Here is a 19,434-nt window from a genome sequence, read left to right on the forward strand (position 1 = left end):
GGTATCAGGAAAAAATCTGATGGATCAACGTGTCCCTGCCTGGTTCGATCTTATACAGAAACACACACAAACTCACACACACTCACCCCAGCAGCAGCTCAGGCGAGCGGTACCACCTCGTGGCCACATACTCAGTGTAGTTGGCATCTGTTCCTTCAGACAGGTTACGAGCAAAACCTGATCCAGAGTAAAATTACAGAAATACACAAATGATCAAATCACACAGACGTCATATTTTATACTGGACATCCAACAGTCGTCATTTTTATGTATACAACCTAAAAGCCTTCATGTAGAGGTAAAACAAATTAGTTTGGACACTGAAAGCTTTTGGAAAACTACTGTAACAATGTAGCTATCATCCCATGTGACCAGACTCTAATTAGTTATGTCACTGCAGGCGGGCTAGCACTGTGCCTCAGATAACTGGTGTACAGAGAGTCCATTTTAAGCATGAAAAATCACAATAAACAGAATGCCAGCTCCAACAGTGAATAACAAACAAATCTCACCCCAGCTGAATCAGTGGGGTTGCATTAGCCAATTATGTAAAGTTAATTGACCGTGTGATTTTGCAAAGACTCATCTAAATGTGGAACACACACCTGTGAAGTTGTAAAATGACAAAGTTATATGGCAGCAACTAATTTTATTAGTATTTTATGGAAAAACTAGTTGCCTATCATTAACCTGGTTTTCTTGAAATGTAGCTTTGGCAGATCAATCGTGATAACAACCCCCGGAGTTACATGTTATACCGCTATTTGGCTGCTTGTCAGTAGCAGAATTGGTCCTACTGATATACAACTTACAAGGTGGCAAATTAATGGTGGGATTTTTCACAGTGAACTGAGCCCAAAAAAACAAAGTGGTCAAAATGAAATCCCAGATATAGTTTAATGGCATCACAATAAATCTGGCTAATAAATCACTAAATAAAAGCTTCGGTTAATTAATACAAATACCTTGATTATTAAAGCATTTACATTTATTTGACAGGGAAAATATGCAGAACCTACTGCCTTGCACATGTAAAAACACAGACAATGTAGTGGCAATATGGCCAATGAACAGAAAGAGAAGCTGAAAGACTCACCAAAGTCACAGAGTTTGAGAACATCCTCAGAGCTGATGAGAAGGTTCTCTGGTTTGATATCTAGAAGAGACGTGGATGAAAGGCTGTTGATGCATTTCAAATGTCACCATCCTATGTTACAAAACCAGATCTACTCGGCTGTAAAAGGTACTTAAGTCTCTTCATGTTTACATGTGGTGAAATATTACAAGTGCATAATTAAATTTACTTGATAAGTAATTTACCCCAGTGTTTTCTCTTGAATATCTGCTTTCTTTTATACAGTGGTGAAAAAAAACTGCCAGTGGCTGCAGTCCTGCATTTTAGAAGTTACTACTGTTTTTATTTTGAATTAAGTCTACTTTAATACTACTTTTATATTAATTATAATATTAACACTAATCAACCCTCTAAAATGGATTTATTTTGATTCTCCTCATTATTTCCTACGCGAAGCAAATTACACCTTCACCACACTGGAGAAATGCTGTGATTATATTTGCTGGCCTACAGGTAGTGAAATTTAATTCAGTTTTAAAAAATATTCTAATCAACCTCTAAATTAGTTGACAATCAGTCTGACTATTGTGGCTGTTAGATGATTTTTTGTTGGTAAGTAAATGTGCTGCACCCACTGTTAATTCCACCTGCTGTCCTAAACTCTGATTTCTCCATTGCTTAGTTAACTGAGATACGAGTAATGACACGGTCTGGAAAGGGGCTACCTTTAATATGTCGGTTTGGTGACTTTTGGGGTGCATTGTTTAAGTAATGATTTTTTAACACTACAGTGCCCAGCTATTTTAGAAAAGGATTTTTTTTTTTAATTTAAGGTACATACAGTATTAGTGAGATGGTTTTAGAGATTTACACTCTCATTCCTACTGAGACAGACAGTAGGAAGTTAAGGACATTTTGAGAAGTGGACTGATGCCTTGTTGATATTTGTATTTTAAATGTGACCTTTAAATATTAAGTTTTTTAAATTGCAGAATAAAATCATCAAATCAATTAAACATTAAAATCTCCTCTCAAAGAAATTCTTGGAACATAATGCCAGTGTCCTAAATGACATCTCACCCTGAGTGAGTCATTTACAGTAATTCAGATGTAATTTAAAAGACTTTCTCATAATCTACATCAGATATAAAGAAGATCAATTTAAACATCAACTCAGTTGCTGAAGCATTGGCAGGCTTTCCCTTTATTTAACCTAAAAAATGAGCTTTACAGAATTAACACCAGATATTTTTGAAGTGGAGGCATAAACATGAAAATGGATAAAGTCCCCACCTCTGTGTACAATCTCATTCTTGTGACACCAGTTGATGGCTTTGATGAGCTGGTAGATGTAGCTGCGGACTTTATCAGGTGGTGCACCATTGGGCAGTTCCTCTAACAGTTCCAGCATGTTCTGCAGACCAACAAGAGTTTTAACTCTGGAAAGAACTACAGTTTGTTGCAAGGTTAACTGTTTGCCATTATGAAAGACTATCTAGCCTTTATAATTCTTAAATATTGTTCCTAGATAATTCTTTTTTCCTTTTTTCGAAACCCTGACAGATGAGCGAGAGGGGACACATGCTAAAATAATTAGAGTACAGTATGAAAATAAAACCTGTCATTAAATAAACACTTGGCTGGAAACCCTGGCAACCCAGTGGGGAATACCATTATTCATGAACAGCATAGTTCATATGTTGCCATGGTGATGCTTTTTAAGCTTGACTGAGTAGTCCCAGCATCCTGAAAGTTAGAGTCTTGATACAGCAGAACAGAGATATGTAAAGTGCAAAATAATGTCTGCATAGCATGTGTGCACATTCAAAAAATTCTAGTTCAGCTAACCCTTTCAACATATTCAAATACAAGGTAGAGTTTTCCCCTCCTGCGAAAAGCCTCCTTCAACTCCACGATGTTGTCCTGCTTCAGAGTTCGCAGCATCTTCAGCTCCCGAAGCGTTGTCTCCTTGACCTCCTCATTTTCTGTGAGGGAGTTAAAGAGCAAAAATGATACAGCTGTTCAGCTCTTCAGTTTTCTCTCCTTCCTTTTCTCCCTGGCTCGCTCCTTCACTCACCTTCACTATCTTTGAACTTCTTAATGGCCACCAGCTCATTGGTTTCCTGTGAAGATGCACGAAGAGTTGTATTACGATTAAAGTAAACAACTTATTGAATTTGATGAAGGCCAAGGAGAATTAGACAGGAAGAAAGAAAGAATGCAAAGATACATAGAACATTATGATCAGTGAAGTAAAAAAGTTGATTGAAAGGTGAATAAGAAGGCTGAGTGGTTAGCACTGTTGCCTCACAGCAAGAAAGTCGTCGGTTCGCAACCCAGCCTTTCTGTGTGTGGAGTTTGCATGTTCTCCCTGTGCTTGTGTGGGTTTTCTCCAGGTACTCTGGTTTCCTCCCACAGTCCAAAAACATGTATGTCAGGTTGATTGGTGACTCTAAATTGCCCATAGGAGTGAGTGTGAGTGTGTGAGGTTGTTTGTCTCTATGTGGCCCTGTGATGGACTGGTGACCTGTCCAGGGTGGACCCCTGCCTTTCACCCAAAGAGAGCTGGGATAGGCTCCAGCAGATCCCTGTGACCCTGGTTAGGAATAAGCAGGTAAATAAAATGGATGGATGGATGGTGAATAAGAAAAAAAAGTAATATACTGCCCACTTTAATCATGTCTTGTAAAAAAAAAGTTTCCAACAGTGTCGACACAATAGCCATTCAATTATTTCACCACAGGGTACTGTCCTACACAAAATACTGCACACCCTTGGCATACTATAGCTAAAATGCATATTTGCTTAGTGAGTTTTGAGTTTTACCATAGCATTGTTTCTAAAACTGCACTGGAATGCTACAATTTAGGCTGACAGCACTGATTCGCTTTACTGGAAATCAAGAAAAAGGAAGGGTTTGTTTCTGATCACATGGTTTTCCTGCCTACACTGAATAGTTTGGGTGGTCTTTGCTGCAGGTCTTTACAGGGCTTAAAACCAAAGAAATATTCAAAAATCATCCGAAATCTTTTTACAAACCATACACTTGGAGAATGTTGGCAAATGTCTTCAAATACTCTTGCATTTATCTTTACTTTATGTTATTGCATTTATCTTTACTGACCACATTGGCAAATCATGCCTTGACCATCCTCTCTTCATCCTTTCTGGAATAAATAAGGAGAATTAGGTTATACCATGAGCTTGCTGTTACTGAAAATGAGATTTTGAATTAGTTTTGATAGTTTAAATGATTACCCCATTGTGTTTGCTAAAAGAAATATGGAACAGTTCTCAAAGCTAAAGCAACTGAAGGGATTGAACTACAAATGTGCATGTAGCAGCCCTGAACTCCAATAAGTCACATGTCTGTGAAGACTCTCAGTCGTCCAGGTGAGGTTATCTAGAGGCTGAGTCATGGCTACTGCCTTTTTGGACTGTGAGGTCATCATCAGGTCTGATGGCAACCTAGAAATAGAAGTCTACCGGAAACCCCCACACACAGACCAATACCTACTATTTGACTCCCATTACCCACTGCAACAGAAACTAGGAGTCATCAGGACTTCGCTCCACAGAGCAAACAACATCCCTACTTCCAAGAGAAAGGAGGACACACACTTGAAGACAGCCCTCAAAACCTGTGGCTACCCTAAGTGGGCTTTCAACAAGGCAACATCCACATCAGGCAGCAAAAGAAGAGATAAAGCTGAGACTCGAGATCAACAGAGAAAAAATCCTGGTCATTCACTATGTAGCAGGTGTTTCAGAGTCTTAAACGGATTTCTGGGAAGCATCAGATACCAGTTCACTTCAGACCCACCAACACACCGAGATAGAGACGGTTTCATCCTAAAGACTGGACACCAAAACAAAAGATGAGCAATGTAATATATGTCATCCAGTGTACGGAAGACTGCTCAGATCTCTCTTACATTGGAGAAACCAAACAACCACTTAATAGAGGAAGCAGCTCCTCAGGACCTCCTCCTGTGCACCTCCATTTAAAGGCCACAGGTCACTCATCTGAAGACAGTGATGTTCGTATTCTGGACAGAGAAGAGAGATGATTTGAAAGAGGGGTCAGAGAAGCCATACATGTTCAGGTGTAAAAACACTCCCTTAACAGGGGTGGTGGGATTATGATCCCTTATAGTCACAGTTAAGCCATCATCTCATGATAACGCTCTTTGACACAAAGCATCAGTTGTTTCAAACTGGTCCAATTCTGCAGCCAGATCTGAATCCAACATGTGGTACAGTGGTAGAATCATAGTGCAGACTGTGTGCAAATGATGTGATATAGAGTTGAAAACATGGACAAGAATCATAAATTAATATTTTCAGGTTCAAGCAGAATCCATGCCACGAAGACCTGAGGCTATCCTCAGAGCAAAAGGAGGCCCAATCTTGTATTAGTGTGGTGTTGGTATTTAAACTTCCCAGTAAGTACTGTATATACCTTGTACTGTCCAAACGAAGAGGGAGACTTTGGGCTTTGGTTGGAAAAATGCATCTCGTGTGAAGCTTTGCCTGCATGCACTGCATGCATTTAGCATCATGAGTTTTTCCACTATAAATCTAATCTGCAGCAGCAGTTTTATACATGTTTCCAATAGCCTCAGTTTATCTGTGCTGCTTATCTCACATTTCATAACAAATTCATGCAGAAAACTAGTAAATACAAAACACTAACATTACTTTCAACTTGCAGCTGTGTCTACCACCTGCAATAATTTCTTTCTTTCTTTAATCTGTATTACAAATACAATTAGCTTCTAGCTACTCTTTTTCAAACTGTGCGAATGGAAAGTATTGTCATGTATAAACATCTAGTTGTTTTCCAGCAAGTTCTGTTACTTTCTAAGTTCTGTGTATTTATTTGCTGTCATGACAGTGTGCCTACATTGTTGATTAATTGGGAAACCCATCTATTCAATGTTAATGATGGAGCCTGAGGCGGTGGTCCAGAGGGAATTACAACATACACACCATTACAGTCTCCCTCTGTCCTCTGCTGCTCTCATGTTCGTCTATTGTCCTTTTGTTGATCGAGGGTCAGACAACAGTCAGTCCCAGTATCAAGAAGAAACCACGTGGTGAGGAGCTGCATGTCACTGGTCCTTGCAATCACTTAAACAAGCCAACTGTTTGTCTTTTTCACATCAGAGGATTTGCAGCTCTCAGCACTTAATCCTAAGAGTAAAGTTAGAGTTTCACATGAAGGGAAGTACATCTGAATAACAAACTGAGGCTTACTGTGTTTACCAGGCAACATGACAATTCAAGCTCTACTTATTTTCCTTTTGAGTCATTGATTGTTAGTGATCTCTGTTAGTAAGAGCAAAGAGGACCATTTTTTTCTCTTGATTATCTTTTATATCCCCTGGTGAAACACTATTTGTTTGGAAATAAGAGTAACTCAGTTTATAGTAGAGCACCACCAGTTAATGAAACCTTTTGCATTTTCTGTTGCCCACATTTATATAAAGTATATAAAGAGTTACTATCAACTAAAGAGCCAATCCATACACACAGAAAATCTTTAACAGGAAATTGAAGATGATTACTTTTCCATAAAATGCACTATATCAAATACTATGATGCTTATTGATATTGATACATGATGGTATCATAATATCACTTGCATCCAGTCATATCACATTGAGTTTTCAAGGAGTCAAATTGAGTTTCCAATTGAAACTCCAATAAAAACAATTAACACATTCAAAAAGAAGTGAGAAGTAGAAACATAGAAACAGTTAAGACTGTACATGTTTAATGTGCAATTTCCAGTTGATTTTGTCATCTATTATTACACCAAGAAATTTGTTTTCAATTCAATTCAATTCAATTCAATTCAATTTTATTTGTATATTTTCATGTATTCTTTCAATTTTCACCCCATTTATCTGGATATACAATATCATTTACACAGTATTAATTAATTAATGTTATTATATTTTAAGATTCAAAACCTAGATAATCAAGAAAATTCCATTCTATGAGAATGGCCTGAAAGAAATAGTTAATCAAGTTTCTGTTTATTAGCAACTGAAATGACAAGTCATTTGAGCACTACTGAACTGCATACAGATACTGCATAGGCACCAGGAAACACTGGCTAGCATGTAGGTTGTGCTATTGTCACTCCCAAAACACAAATTCAAGATAACACATAAGCCTCCATACACACACCCACATACGCTAATACAACACTTGCATAAAGTGGCAGAACATTGCACAAATGCTGGCACACATTCACTCTGCTAATTAAATGTCCCTTCAAACACGTAGTGTACTGTAAAGAATACACAATTTATATAGGGACACACATTTAAAATGCATTTTATTTCTGCGTAGTACAGTCAGTCTCTACTGAGTCACCTGGCAGAGTTCAAGCCTCTGGTGCTCTGGGTTTCCAGCCTTGTCTTCCTATGATTCCCTCAAACATGTACAGGTTTGCTGTAGACTACTAACAGGGTGACCCATTTGCCAACAGCATAGTCTGTATTCAATACCTCCCTCTGCATCTCCTCCTCTCCATCACACACATGCACACACATGCACACGCACACGCTTGCACGCACGCACGCGCGCGCGCGCGCGCACGCACACACACACACACACACACACACACACACACACACACACACACACACACACACACATTGCTTCTCTCTCCCTCTGCCACCCTTTTCTCTTTTGCCCTGCTTCCAGCTGAGAAAAGTAAAAATAACTGCTCTCTTGCAGCAGAGCTAAAATGCTTTTATTGCCATGATCTGGGTCTGTGCCTCTATAGTACATGTGAAATGAATCCCCTATGCTGTTATATAAGTGGGAGCATGCCACGTCTTAGACACTTTGACATCTGGTATTTCATTTTTTTATGAAATGGGGGTTTGCTGACAGCTAACATCATGGTCCAATAATATCAAATACATTGTGACATAAAAATAATGACTAAAAAGGAAAACTTGCTGTAGCACTGATTCAATTACCTAAAATACTATTTGTTTTATTTTTGTGTTTGAGCTACAGTGCGTTTTGTGTGGTACACACACAAAGCCATTTTATAGGGTAATGAGACTCCAAGGACAGGTCAGATGTTTTTAAAGACTGACCTTCATCCCAGCTATTGTGGGATTATTGTAGAACTGTACTGTGGGTTTATGTACTGCTGAGTTAAACAGTTGCCTGTGTGAGACTGATTACATTATACTCAACTATTTAATGTGTACCCCATAGAAGTGATGACAAATAGGTTATTTATAGTGATATGCCATTTATCCCATTTGAATAGAGAAAACCTGTCAAACCTTTTGCTCACTGAACATGGACAAAAGTAAGAAAAGATAGTCTTAGTGCGTAAGGAATAAAATATTTGCAATGCATGTCAAGTTAAAGGTACATAAGCACATGTAAACAGTGCTCCTTCATGTGACCACAGTTGCAAATGTTGTTAAGAAGTTTATGACCAAAGCCAACTGCTCTGTTGCTTTAAGGGCATTGAACAGAAACATAGTTTGAATGGTGGATAAAGAACCAAGAAAAACCTCAAAACTGAGTTAACCTCCAAGATTAAGGTTCAGCGCTATCCAGCAGCACCATATGGTGCTTTCTGAATGAAAGTAATTCTGTCTGGCTCAGGTTGTAAATGGCCAAATCCTATTGCAAAATGTGATTGTTTGTGGACTTAGTATAACAAATTTATAACGGAATTGAGCGTGAAACACTGAAAAAGCTGCAAAAAGTTAGTAATCTAATGTTTCACACATAAATGCTCTAGATTTGTTTTTGATTTTATTATATCATATTAATTGGAACTTAGCAATGCTAATCCATAACTAGAGGTTTATTTCTCAGTTGTTTGTTGGCTACATCTCAAAAAATAAAATGTTAGCTATTGCATTCAAATACCAATCAGCAAGCTATGTAATTAACAAAAAGAATATTCTCATGATTTTTTTGGGGAGGCTTAACCTGAACACTAAGACCTTTATGCGAACCACTGACCTTGCAACTACTGTGCTCTGTGTTTAGACAGATTAGTCTTCTGTGCAGGTAACCATAGTTTAACTCTCACATGAAGAGATTCTGACTCCTCTCTGTTCCAAATTATAATTTAGACAATAACATAGCAGGTAAAATGTTTGTGAACTAAATTATTTATTTACTTTAAAACCTTTTTTTGCTAACACATTAGAGCACAGACATTTAAACATTCCCTACACAACATACAGGCACTGGTCAGCATTATGAATTTTAAAATATCCAGTAATGCGGATTGTCGTTTAGCTTAGCATTTGTCTGTGTTTGTTGAGCTGTAACTCTCTAACCATGTTTTGCTTACCATGTAATTTTTATTCATGGATCCACAGTTTCACATATATGATCTTTGTCTCTTTCTAAAGTTCATAAAGCACAGCACTGAGAGAATTTGGTGTTTGAGGGACAAATGTATGGTCTAAAGAAAACAGAAAGTCACACTACCCCACAATAAATCAGACCTGTGCTGATTTCACCCCAGTTTAGCTTAGTGTTTCATCTGTCATGCACCGTAGGCAGTAGTAATGTACATCTGTTTGCTATCAAGCAATTGTGTTAATTTTTCAGTTCAGAAAACACTAATGGTGACAAAAAATTAAAAAAGATTTCTCCATTTAAATCCTCTCTGAGAAATATAACATTAACAGCAGCATTCAGCATTTGAGATGTTTCTGTCCCTCTCTTACTCTCCTCTCTTCTTGACTCTGCTGTGACTGTCACTCCTCCTACGGTAGTCCTGTCTCGTTCTATGTGTGGTGTTAGGTGTTTTTCACAAATATATTATGTTCATAAATGTGCTGACAGAAGGAATGATATAAAATCTGACTAAAATGTTTAATTCTATGCAGTCAAAGCAGAACATGTTGCTTTATTCACAGAGATGAAACTTTACTACAGAACATTTTGATTAATGCAGCTCACGGTGGCTCAGCTTGATTGAATTTAGTACCGTGAAAGTATTTCGACAAATGTTCCATAAGTGAGAAATCTCTTTTAGATATATATGGTAGGCAAAATGGATCAGTAAGTGAAGTGGTGCAGTGTGGCTCTATCTCGACAAAGACAAGTTTTTTCAGATGTTGAACTTTTTAATACAGAGTAACAAACCACTACTGATGTAAATTACTATTCTGAATTAGCTGAGACTGCAGTGCAGACTGTATACCCCTGCTAGCACTTTACTTCTCTCAAAGAAATTACATCTTTATACTTTTGATTACAATGAAAAGGTTTTGAAAAAACATTTTTTTCACAGTGTGTCTTCCAAGTCCATGTATTAAATTTCCTCAGCAAAACAAAGTTATTTGAAAGACTAATTGGCAAAAGAGTCCCTGATTTGTTTCCTTTTTTGAATCATTATGTTTAATTGGATGTTAGCTTCAGTATGGCATAATGTTTACCATTGTTGGTGGTGCAAAAGTACAGACTTTTCCTACAGTGTTTTCACTATTTTTCAGTCTTCTGTCTGCTCTTATGTCACTTCACACTTGACCCCAGTCAAGTCCAATCTGTATTGCCTTGACCTCGCAATACAAGCAGGGACGGGACTGGTTAATACTTGGATGGTGGACCTGCTCAGGTGGACCAGGTCCTACAAGCATTGGACAGCAGGTTAGGAACCTGTGCCTGTAAAAACCTCACTGCTCCAGGACATAAGCAAAAGGCTGGCTGATTTGACAGGCCTTCGCTTCATCATCATGGGTTCAATGTCTCAGGGAAGCAGCAGACCCTGACATGGGACAAATTCTGATGAAAAAGAAGTCTGTTCTCGTTTGTTTAGTGTATTTTATCACGCACAGTGTGCATCATTTAATTTCATGCCATCCTTCACCCAGTCCACTGATAAATTATGAAAAAGAGGTTTGCTCATGGGTCACCTTTGAGCGGCTGCTCTCATTGTGATTAAAGTCTTAGTTAACATCACTTTATTAATGAAGGCCTGAATACAGGTGCTAATAATAGCTGCAGTAATCTGTCCTTAACCCCATTCTGTGTAATAAAGCCAATACACCAGATTGCTGCTCCATTCATAACAATGTTGATGCATTTAAAGAGACTATTTCTCAGCATATGTACTGCTCAACCACATCATTGGTCAGCACAGACAACTTGCCTAAGACTAATCCAGTACTAACTCGTTACTTTATGCAAAACTCTGAATGAAATGAAAAATGAAAAACCCTACACTCACCCTACTTGCTCCTTCATTCTACCACTTCCAGGTCTTAGCCTCTTTAGTAGGGACACTCAACAAACATTAGTACTTTCATATAGAAAACACTATTATTCAAGTACTCATGAGACCAAATCATTCAGTAAGCAATATGTTAAAAAACAAATTAAGATTTTCCAAAACGGCCTGAACAAAATTATTGATACCCCTAAGAAAAGGTATTAAATAAGCGGACTGTGGGGAAGCTCATTGTTGTATTCAATAAGTATCACAGCTTATGTTGATCTATTAACTACTCATCCAGCCTATTTAAATAAAGAAATGTAGTCATTGAACTGAACGTAGATAGCAGTGAGGAGATAAGTAAGAAAATATTAGCTTGTCTTACGCAACCAGACCCAAGCAGCTTGGTGTTCCTGTGACCACAGCTGTTAATAGCAGTTGAGAAGTGTAGAAGTTTCATTAAGAGCTACAAAAACTACTTGGTTTGTTCACCAGAAGGTTGTATATTAATTAAAGCATGAAAAATCACAATTTATTGCATCCTGTAAAGTAATGTTGCATCCAAAATAAAAAGCGATGTATCTGTTTTATTTAGTATATAAAAGAGAGTAATGGATGCAGTTACTTTTGTCAATTTCAACTTATGTTAGAGAAAACTGAAGTTCTTCCTTTTAAAGTGGAAACATAGCAACATTTTTAACAACCTTGGATATATTCTTGGAAAACGTGACATCCAAAGGCCTAGCAAACGTTAGAAAGATATGTTTGAGCACTGACTGAACTTGACAACATACATGATATTTTAGCATTTATCAGTATCCCTCTGTTGTCACTTGTTTTCACAGTGGGTGTTGATCTGCACATGTTTATGTAGAGTTGAGTTGAATTTTTAATTTGAAGTGAAAAGCAGCAGAATTTAAATTATTTCATATAATTTGAATAAAATTAATTAGAATTTTAGCGACCATCAGCTTTTTTGTTTTTTTCAGTTAACTTTGGGATTTACATGTCAGAACACCACAGGGTGAGAACACTGCCTATGCTTGATAAACATAGTGCAGAGAAAAAGCAACCAGGGCAAGATAAAACAGCATTACATGAGCTGGGAACCATGCAGTCACGTATGGAAGGCAAAGCTGGATGAGTCATACCAGCAGGCCTTGCTTTCGGGCATACTAAGTACATTAATGCCATAAATTTAAATACTTTTCCCAAGAGCCAGCATTGGAAATCACAGAACATTCAGAATCACAGGGATTTCAAGATTTGACTGACATTTGTATCCATGCTAGCAGCATGACTCTTGCAATAGCAGTGGTAGTTGGTCTATCCCACCACTACAGGCTGAAACAAGCCTAAATTTGCACAAACTATCCAGATGACTTTGTTAAACTCCTGTTTTGTTTTTGTTTTTATTTTTTATTTTTTTACCTCCACGATGAGGTTTTTAGTAAAATGTCTCGACATAGATTACCATGACATTTAATATACAAGTTGATCATCTCCTGAGGATGAGCTACAGTTACTTAGGTGAGCCCTGACTTTAAAACTGGCTCATTGGTTTATGACTAAATGCCTGCAAAACTAACAATGGTTCCATCAGCCTCAGTTGTATTTTGTATGTTGTGTAAAATGTTAGCAATACTGAGAATGCTTACTGACCTATTATTGCACGTTAGCATTGTCATATAGCATGACTCTGGACTCTTAAGGTCTACTAGAGTTCACGTGAGTTCTGTCATCTAGCCAAGTCTGCACAGTCTCCTGTAAAGATGTCCAGGTGCAGCCCAGAATTTGGACTGTGCAGACTGTATGCACTACAAATACACTGTCACACACAGAACGGCCCCAGTGTTGTACAGATTTGAATCTGGTACCTTCTAGCAGACCTGGAGAGAAACTAAAAGTTTAAATGAGGCCTTCACCCTACCTCTTATTCTAATTACAAACAGGTTGTCAAGACAAGTCAGTAACAAATGAAGTGCATATTATTTTTTTAAATCCCAGCCATCAAGTTAATTTCTTAAGCAAATAGATCTGGTGCATCAAGAAGAAAAGAGCTCGGTCATGCTTGGTCCAAAGGTTCTGTGGACATGTTCAGCAACTTGCATGGCACTGGATCAACCCTAGCAACTGCAATTAAGCCAGAATGTGATACAGCCAAACTCTATGGGCATTGGTGTGCAGCACGAAGCTTTGGTGAGCATATATTTGGAGAATTAAGATACAGGGTTTTCTCCACATTGGGGGTCACAAAGTTGTTTAAAAGTAAGTCCAAAGTTTGTATTGAAATATATTGAATTACTAGCAAACCTTTTTGTGTTGACATCAATTTTTTGTTCTCGTTACACTTTTCTGACATACAACAATCTTGAATAACCTGCAGCAGAAGATCAATGAAGCCATCAGACATCTTCTTCCCAGATTTGTTTCAAAATGAAACATATTTGTTTGATTCCTTATCATAATATAATTTTAATGTCTCTAGAACACAAAGACTTTATATGACAATAATGCAAAACATGAGTACCCTATTTTCATACAAGTGGCAAATAGACCTGCATAAAGAGGTGAAATGCTGTCTTACCTTATGCCTGCACTTAAGCACCACTCCATATGCTCCTAGACAGAAAAACAGAGTGAAAGACACAAAATGAATAAAAAGTGACACTGAGACATGTTAAGTTCCAACATCTTCATTATGTTTTGACCCTTCAAACCTCAGACAAACATGTTAAGATAAAATAAATCCTGTAGGTGAAAACCACCAAAGGAACAACAGTTAAGAGGTGAGGCGGAGGCATACACACTCTCCCACACACTCACAAATATGCCAATACCTTTGACAACTAGAACTGCAGACACAAACACACCACACACACACACAGTGTCCCTGTAGCTTTCTGTCTCTGCTAAGCACATCATGTTCTCAGCTGATCCTCCATACTTCGCATGTCTGCCATACTTGTATTTTTTGGAGTTAACTATTTTCCATATAGTTCCAAACTGCTATTGTTGCCATTCAAATCACATGTAAATGCATTATAGTGCTAAGTTTTGTTCAACTATGATTAGTTGTGTCCACTGCTAACAATAATAATAACATGCATTAGTCTGCACATATGGAGATACAGCACTTCCCTCACTTTTATCAAGTAACTCACTTAAAAATGAAAAAGCACTTTGAAGACACAAGCCTTATACTATGAGTCCCACATCACTTCTAGTCATTTCAGTGTCCCAATCAACTCAGTGTGATTAGTGTATATAAGGAAATGTTATTCCATTTTTATAGCTTAGTTGACTGTTTTTACTTTGGGTGTAGTGGTCATGTTTGTAGGCCAGAATCCATTTTTACAGTATGCTCACAAATTGTCAATATATTTGTGATATTTTTATTCCATACAGAGCTTGCATATGACTGGGTAATAAGTATTTTTTTTGCATTAGCTAAATGTGTCAAAATTAATATGAGAGAATATGTCCTTGTTGCATATTTCAAATGTAGTGAAACGGCCCCAGCTTTCCAGAAGTAAATATGTTCACAGCATGTCATCCAAACTGTTAGGTAAGTAGCAATGGTTGAAGCTTTCAAGGCCTGGCTCTTCTTGGTTGAATTTATGTTCTAAAAATGAGCAACTTGATAGAAAATGTATGTTCCTTTGATACCAAATTAGAGCCCTGACAGTGTGTAAAAAGAGAAAAAGCAACAAAAGAGCAACAACAATCATGTGTGATGAAGAATGATAAACATTGTGGCCTGAATTTGCTACAGCTCAGATTCATGACTCAGTCCAGAGGATTTTGGTTAAATGTACTTAAATATATGTCTGAATTAACTGAGAACTTTTTTTTAAGTAACTCAGACTATGAATATTTCCCTCACCTCAACAAGAGCTGCAAGTGCATAATTATTCCATGAAGTTTAATATGCTGTTGTCAATGTAAGTGGATTGTAAAAGATGATTGATGATTGACTGATGATTTCAGGGTGTTTTTTTGCTGATATGATAAGTACCAACATATTTTGGACTTGCCAAATACATAATTTAATAATATCCATCCATCCATCCATCCATCCATCCATCCATCCATCCATCCATCCATCCATCCATCCATCCATCCATCCATCCATTATCTATACCCGCTTATTCCTATTTAGGGTCACTGCTAGAGTCTATCCCAGCTCTCTTTGGGTGACACCCTGGATAGGTCACCAGTCTATCACAGAGTCAAGTAATCACATTTCCTCATTAGATTAAAAGAAATTGTAATTAGTTTTCTTCAAAATGTATTTGCTTTTGCAAATGAGTTGTATATAAATGTCATGTTTAGGAGAGCGTTGCACTGGTTCTTTTTGGTAGCACTGGTGCATAGATTTTTAGAGTCAACTGTCATGTCAAAAAGGCAGAAAGAAATTAAGGAAAAATGGCAAAAAAGAAATCAAAAATTCATGTGATTGGTTGAAATGAATGCATTTAATGTATTATTTGAAAGATGCTTTAAATGCAATCAAATTTTATAGACAGTGGTTTTTAGGCCAATGTCAACCAAGAAAACGGTGCTGTAGTTGAAAATGTTCCATTATTTAGTGACACTTCCCAGTGTTTCAAACTTTCTGATTAATGTACTCTATGCTGACAAGCGCCCATGTAGATCACAGTTAGTAAGAATTATCAACAGCACAATAAACACTTGATTAGTCTGTCTTCTCACATTAGAGGGAAGCCAGGGATGCATGTCACTCCAACTCACTGAAATCAGCCACAAATGACACTGTTGATTGACCGAAAGAATGGCTGCATGGTTGGATGTGTAAAGGACCTGTGTGTGGAACGCTTGACTCATTTGCTGCAAGACTTTTTTGCAAGACATTTTACCGTAATTTATTTCATTTTCTGATCAACCATTGACGTTGCTCTGATCCCAAGAAGCTGCCTGACCTTTTACTCAAAACACAAACAAAAGTACACGTGCACATAAACACAGAACAAACACATTCAACACAGTATTTCAAGTATTTTCTGTAAAATTCTGAAGAGGAAAAATGAAACTTTTTTAAATTAATCTTAACTTCAGAGTAATCTTAAATACACAGAGAAAATGTGTAAAATCCAAATATGGTTATTTTCACATAGGACCAAACTAGAACCTATCAGCAGAGCGCCCTAGTTTATTAGGTTCTTTCAAACTTATTATATTAGACTGTTGATTCATAGGTGTCTTCTAAGCTACTATGGGTTAATGTTTGGTTAGTTTTACGCTGGAATACTTGGCTACAGATAGGCAAAGATTATGGTCAGAGCGAAAAAGAAACATTTTTGGCCTAAAATGAGAAATCAACAGTGGCCATTAAGTTAAAGTCTCATGATTTTGCATAGCTATACTAACATTAAGCTACACCCATGTTTATTCTTGACAGACCAGAGTTATAATCCATGCAGCAGCAAGAGGTCTTTTCCTGGCAAAAATGATTTGTTTTTGTCATTTACTGTAAATTCTTAAATATGCTTAAATACACCTTCAGTATTCAGATTCAGAAACAATATTCAGGGATGTAGCCACCACAAACAAACACTGGGCAAAAGCATTTGTGGCTGGGGAGTTGGGCATTACCTGCACTTGGAAAGCTCACATACTCACTTGTTCCTGTCAAACTCGCCACTCTGCAGCACTTAGTTCTCTTTCTTAAGCAAATGCTTTGGTTTCTGTTGCTTCTACTCTGCTGTTTTTCCAAGTGTAGTTTAATTACAGTCCGACACTTCCTGCAGATTAAAAGCCTACAGCAATGGCGATGGATCGTGCCCTTTCAGCTGCTGGAAGCCTTTCCAAGTGAAACACCAATCAGGTAAGAGATGAACTGCATTGATGGTAACTTAACTGTGCTTGAAAAACAAACACAAAATGGAAAATACTGGAAATAATGGTCAGTGTAGGATTATAAACTATTACAAACTTCAGTAACCTCTCAGACCCACAACCCATTTAAAATCCTTCTGCCTCGTATCAAAAATGCTAAGCTCCTCAAAAAGGGACAAGTTCGGTAATAACAGTGATGTGTAGATGCAGCTTATATTACTGCAAATTTCATGAAAAAATAAGAGTGGATATGTGCTCAGTGGCCCTGATCTCCAGGATCAGAGTTAATAACAGTATGTACAGTCCTCACGTTCTACAAAGATGCAGTAAAATCTGCTGTGTAAAACCACCCACCTTCTCCCACAATGCCAAGGACTTCAAACTTATTCATCACATCACCGAGGGTGGGGGCGTCTCCAGCAGGTGAAATAAGCTGCTCGGATTTTAGCGAGGTGACTCCTGCATTGACCGGGGGATGACGGAGTGAGCTGTAGAGTCCAGGACAAGTGTCTGAACATGCCCCATATTCATAAAGTTTCCCTCCAGCCTTTTTTAAAAAAAATGTCACTTTCTTTTTATTTGTAGATTTCTCTCCAGTGATTTTACTCGTCTCTGAATTCCCTTTATTCCATTTCTTGAGGTTTTCAGTCTCATACTTCTTATCCAAACCTCCACATGGTCCTACCTGGAAGACCAGAGAATACATAGAAAAGTGTCAGTACACTGTCAAAGGGTCACTCAAAGTTTCCACTTCCCATCAGTCCTTGCACCAGCAGTAGCATGCTGGTGGTATTCCTGGCACAGATGGTAACGAACTAGGACATGTAAATGTACAGAGAGGCCGCATTTCCCTGAGGACACATATAAATCACGGATGACATTAGCATTACTTCCACACACTCATCCAATCTCTTGTATTCAGCCACACATTCAACCTAGAGGATGCTGCAAAGGTCACAATGTAAAATTAATGTATGATGAAATTAAGTTTGTAGTTCGCTGTTGGTCAGTCAAACCACAGCTTTTGTCTGCAATATCTTAACAAAAATTGGATGCCATGCACATCTACCCTGATGCTAATTGTCCATGCAAATACTGATTCCCTGAATTTTCCTAACACCATCAGCCACTGAAAGTTTTCCCTTAACAAGTAAAATACCTCCATATCTTCAAGACAAGGTTTGGTTCCTAGGTGATTTATCCTACTGATGTTGGTCATCCACTTTTCCTTTAGGCTCACCAAAAGGCCGACATTTTACTTACTTCTTGGCAAAACTTTAATTTTTCCAATACGTTAATGACAAAATACCTTCACAACCACTGACATTTCCAGGAGCTTGTGCTGTTGTTTGAGTTCTGTAACAAATAGTAAATATTACCATGTGAAAAGTCCAAACTCTACATGTTGAATATAGTAAAGATTATACCTGCTAAGCACAAGCATGTTAACATCGTCACTGTGGGTATTTCAGCATGCCGATGTATTTGATGCATTTAGCTTAAAGTGACAATATTTCAAAGTACAATCTCATAGAGCTGCTAGTGGAGCAGATTCACACATTCATGGCCACCTCTAGATAAATTGTAAAAAGTTTTGTAATCCCCTAACTTTTAATTTACTATCATCATTGGGGTAAAATTGTGTCAAACACTTTGGTTTTTGACCAAATACATGCAACTTTCCTATCAGCCTCAGTTGTGCAGTATTAACTGTGTAGTTGCCTACAGCTCCGTGATGTTTTTAATATTCAAAATGTCAAACTGAGCTGGTTTAATTGTGAGAGGATTTAACATTCTCACAACTTTGATTCTCCCTGTGTGCTAATATTTAAAGCTCCATTCCCTCATTCATGCACACTTAGTTTTTCTTTGTGAAAAAACTGTATAAAATGATATCAAAAAGGTTTGGTCTTCTTTTGACACACATCCAAAAACTGACCATGGTTATTAAACACCTCTTTCATAATGTGAATGCTATTGGACTGGAACCACCAAAGCTTCTCGCAGTATCAGTCCAAATTCATTTGTATAAGACCTGATTTATTCAGCAGAGCAAAAACACTTTAATGTTGATTTGGCTCATGTGCCTGTGTGGGCGTTTTCCGATGCAGCGTACACTCCACACAGCTTTCCAGGGAAAGAGATAAGGTGGATGTTGAGGCCATCCATGGCTAGTCATTTAAGGATATGGTGCTGCCACTGGGGGGTGATTAGACCTATGCTGTATTGTGTGTGAATAGATAACTAGACCCAAAAAGTCTACAGCTGGAGCAGC

General features: G+C 37.8%; 1 protein-coding gene across 1 annotated transcript in view; it reads right to left on the bottom strand.

Annotated features, from left to right (window-relative positions):
• Nucleotides 1-18,324, bottom strand: part of cdkl5 (cyclin dependent kinase like 5) — a 29,923-nt gene extending 11,599 nt beyond the window's left edge. Inside the window, exons 1-9 of the mRNA XM_026320609.1 lie at nucleotides 18,319-18,324; nucleotides 17,766-17,844; nucleotides 17,514-17,618; nucleotides 13,888-13,922; nucleotides 3,153-3,198; nucleotides 2,924-3,060; nucleotides 2,369-2,489; nucleotides 1,097-1,156; nucleotides 87-177 (exon numbers count right to left, since the gene is read on the bottom strand). Of these exons, the coding sequence (XP_026176394.1) occupies nucleotides 87-177; nucleotides 1,097-1,156; nucleotides 2,369-2,489; nucleotides 2,924-3,060; nucleotides 3,153-3,198; nucleotides 13,888-13,922; nucleotides 17,514-17,618; nucleotides 17,766-17,844; nucleotides 18,319-18,324 (680 nt within the window). The remainder of the gene's footprint in view (nucleotides 1-86; nucleotides 178-1,096; nucleotides 1,157-2,368; nucleotides 2,490-2,923; nucleotides 3,061-3,152; nucleotides 3,199-13,887; nucleotides 13,923-17,513; nucleotides 17,619-17,765; nucleotides 17,845-18,318) is intronic.
• Nucleotides 18,325-19,434: the final 1,110 nt, after the last annotated feature.

The sequence above is a fragment of the Mastacembelus armatus genome, chromosome 3, assembly GCF_900324485.2.
Source record: "Mastacembelus armatus chromosome 3, fMasArm1.2, whole genome shotgun sequence".
Classification (NCBI taxonomy): Eukaryota; Metazoa; Chordata; class Actinopteri; order Synbranchiformes; family Mastacembelidae; genus Mastacembelus; species Mastacembelus armatus.